The following is a 798-nucleotide window of genomic DNA, read 5'->3' as shown; positions in this document are numbered from 1 at the left end:
GTCCCTACGACTTTAAAAGTTCCCAGCTCATGATGGATGTTCTTAAACCGGGCATGCACTGTATGATTTTTTTCAATTGTTGCATGCAGTACGACAAAATCGTCACACTGGACAACTCTGGAGAATTCAGAAATGCAACGGTTGGAACAGCCGTTTCCATAAAACTTTAAACAGAACTATTTTTAACAAGCAAAAGATGTAATGCTAATGGCTCCAAAATTTACTAAAATGTATGTTTCCAAAATTTTGTCTATTTCAGCTAATAAACCACACACAATGTGTAAGGAATCTAACTTTTGACAGTTTAAGCATCTAACACCCCTGTTTCACTGTGTGTAGGGAGCTGCATTGATGGCAGCCACAATATATCAATCCATGGTCACACCAACAAAACTACAACCTCATCAGTCAATGAGTTCTGGCAGTAAGTACATGTATGAACCCTGCAGTTTCAATGACTTGTACCATAAATATTTATACGTAATGTTCAATTTTGACATGAAAACAGAAGAAGAGTTCTTGGTTTGTCTGGAGGCATTGATGAGATGGGCAGTGTGCGCTGGGACCTGGCTGGGTGTCTTTTACTGAGCTGGGTTGTCTGTTACTTTTGTATCTGGAAGGGAATCAAGTCATCCAGAAAGGTGAGAGTCTCTTTTGTTCATTAAATACAAGAAATTCACATATTTTTAATACAGTCATCCAAGTCATAATCATTCCAATATAGTTAAAAAACAATCCACTGGACTTTGTTTCATAGTTTGAAGACATTTCGCTTTTTCAATTCAAAATGTCAGAAAT

The 798-nt window shown here is 37.1% G+C and overlaps 1 protein-coding gene across 1 annotated transcript in view; it reads left to right on the top strand.

The window, feature by feature from the left end:
* LOC107102054 (sodium- and chloride-dependent betaine transporter-like) overlaps nucleotides 1-798 on the top strand; it is a 10,710-nt gene that overhangs the window by 1,422 nt on the left and 8,490 nt on the right. Inside the window, exons 2-3 of the mRNA XM_015401216.1 lie at nucleotides 340-424; nucleotides 509-641. Of these exons, the coding sequence (XP_015256702.1) occupies nucleotides 340-424; nucleotides 509-641 (218 nt within the window). The remainder of the gene's footprint in view (nucleotides 1-339; nucleotides 425-508; nucleotides 642-798) is intronic.

This window comes from Cyprinodon variegatus, unplaced genomic scaffold (genome assembly GCF_000732505.1).
Source record: "Cyprinodon variegatus isolate N-32 unplaced genomic scaffold, C_variegatus-1.0 Scaffold1194, whole genome shotgun sequence".
NCBI classification, from domain to species: domain Eukaryota; kingdom Metazoa; phylum Chordata; class Actinopteri; order Cyprinodontiformes; family Cyprinodontidae; genus Cyprinodon; species Cyprinodon variegatus.
Note: the sequence above shows the minus strand (reverse complement) of the source record. Positions and strands in the feature narration are given on the sequence as shown.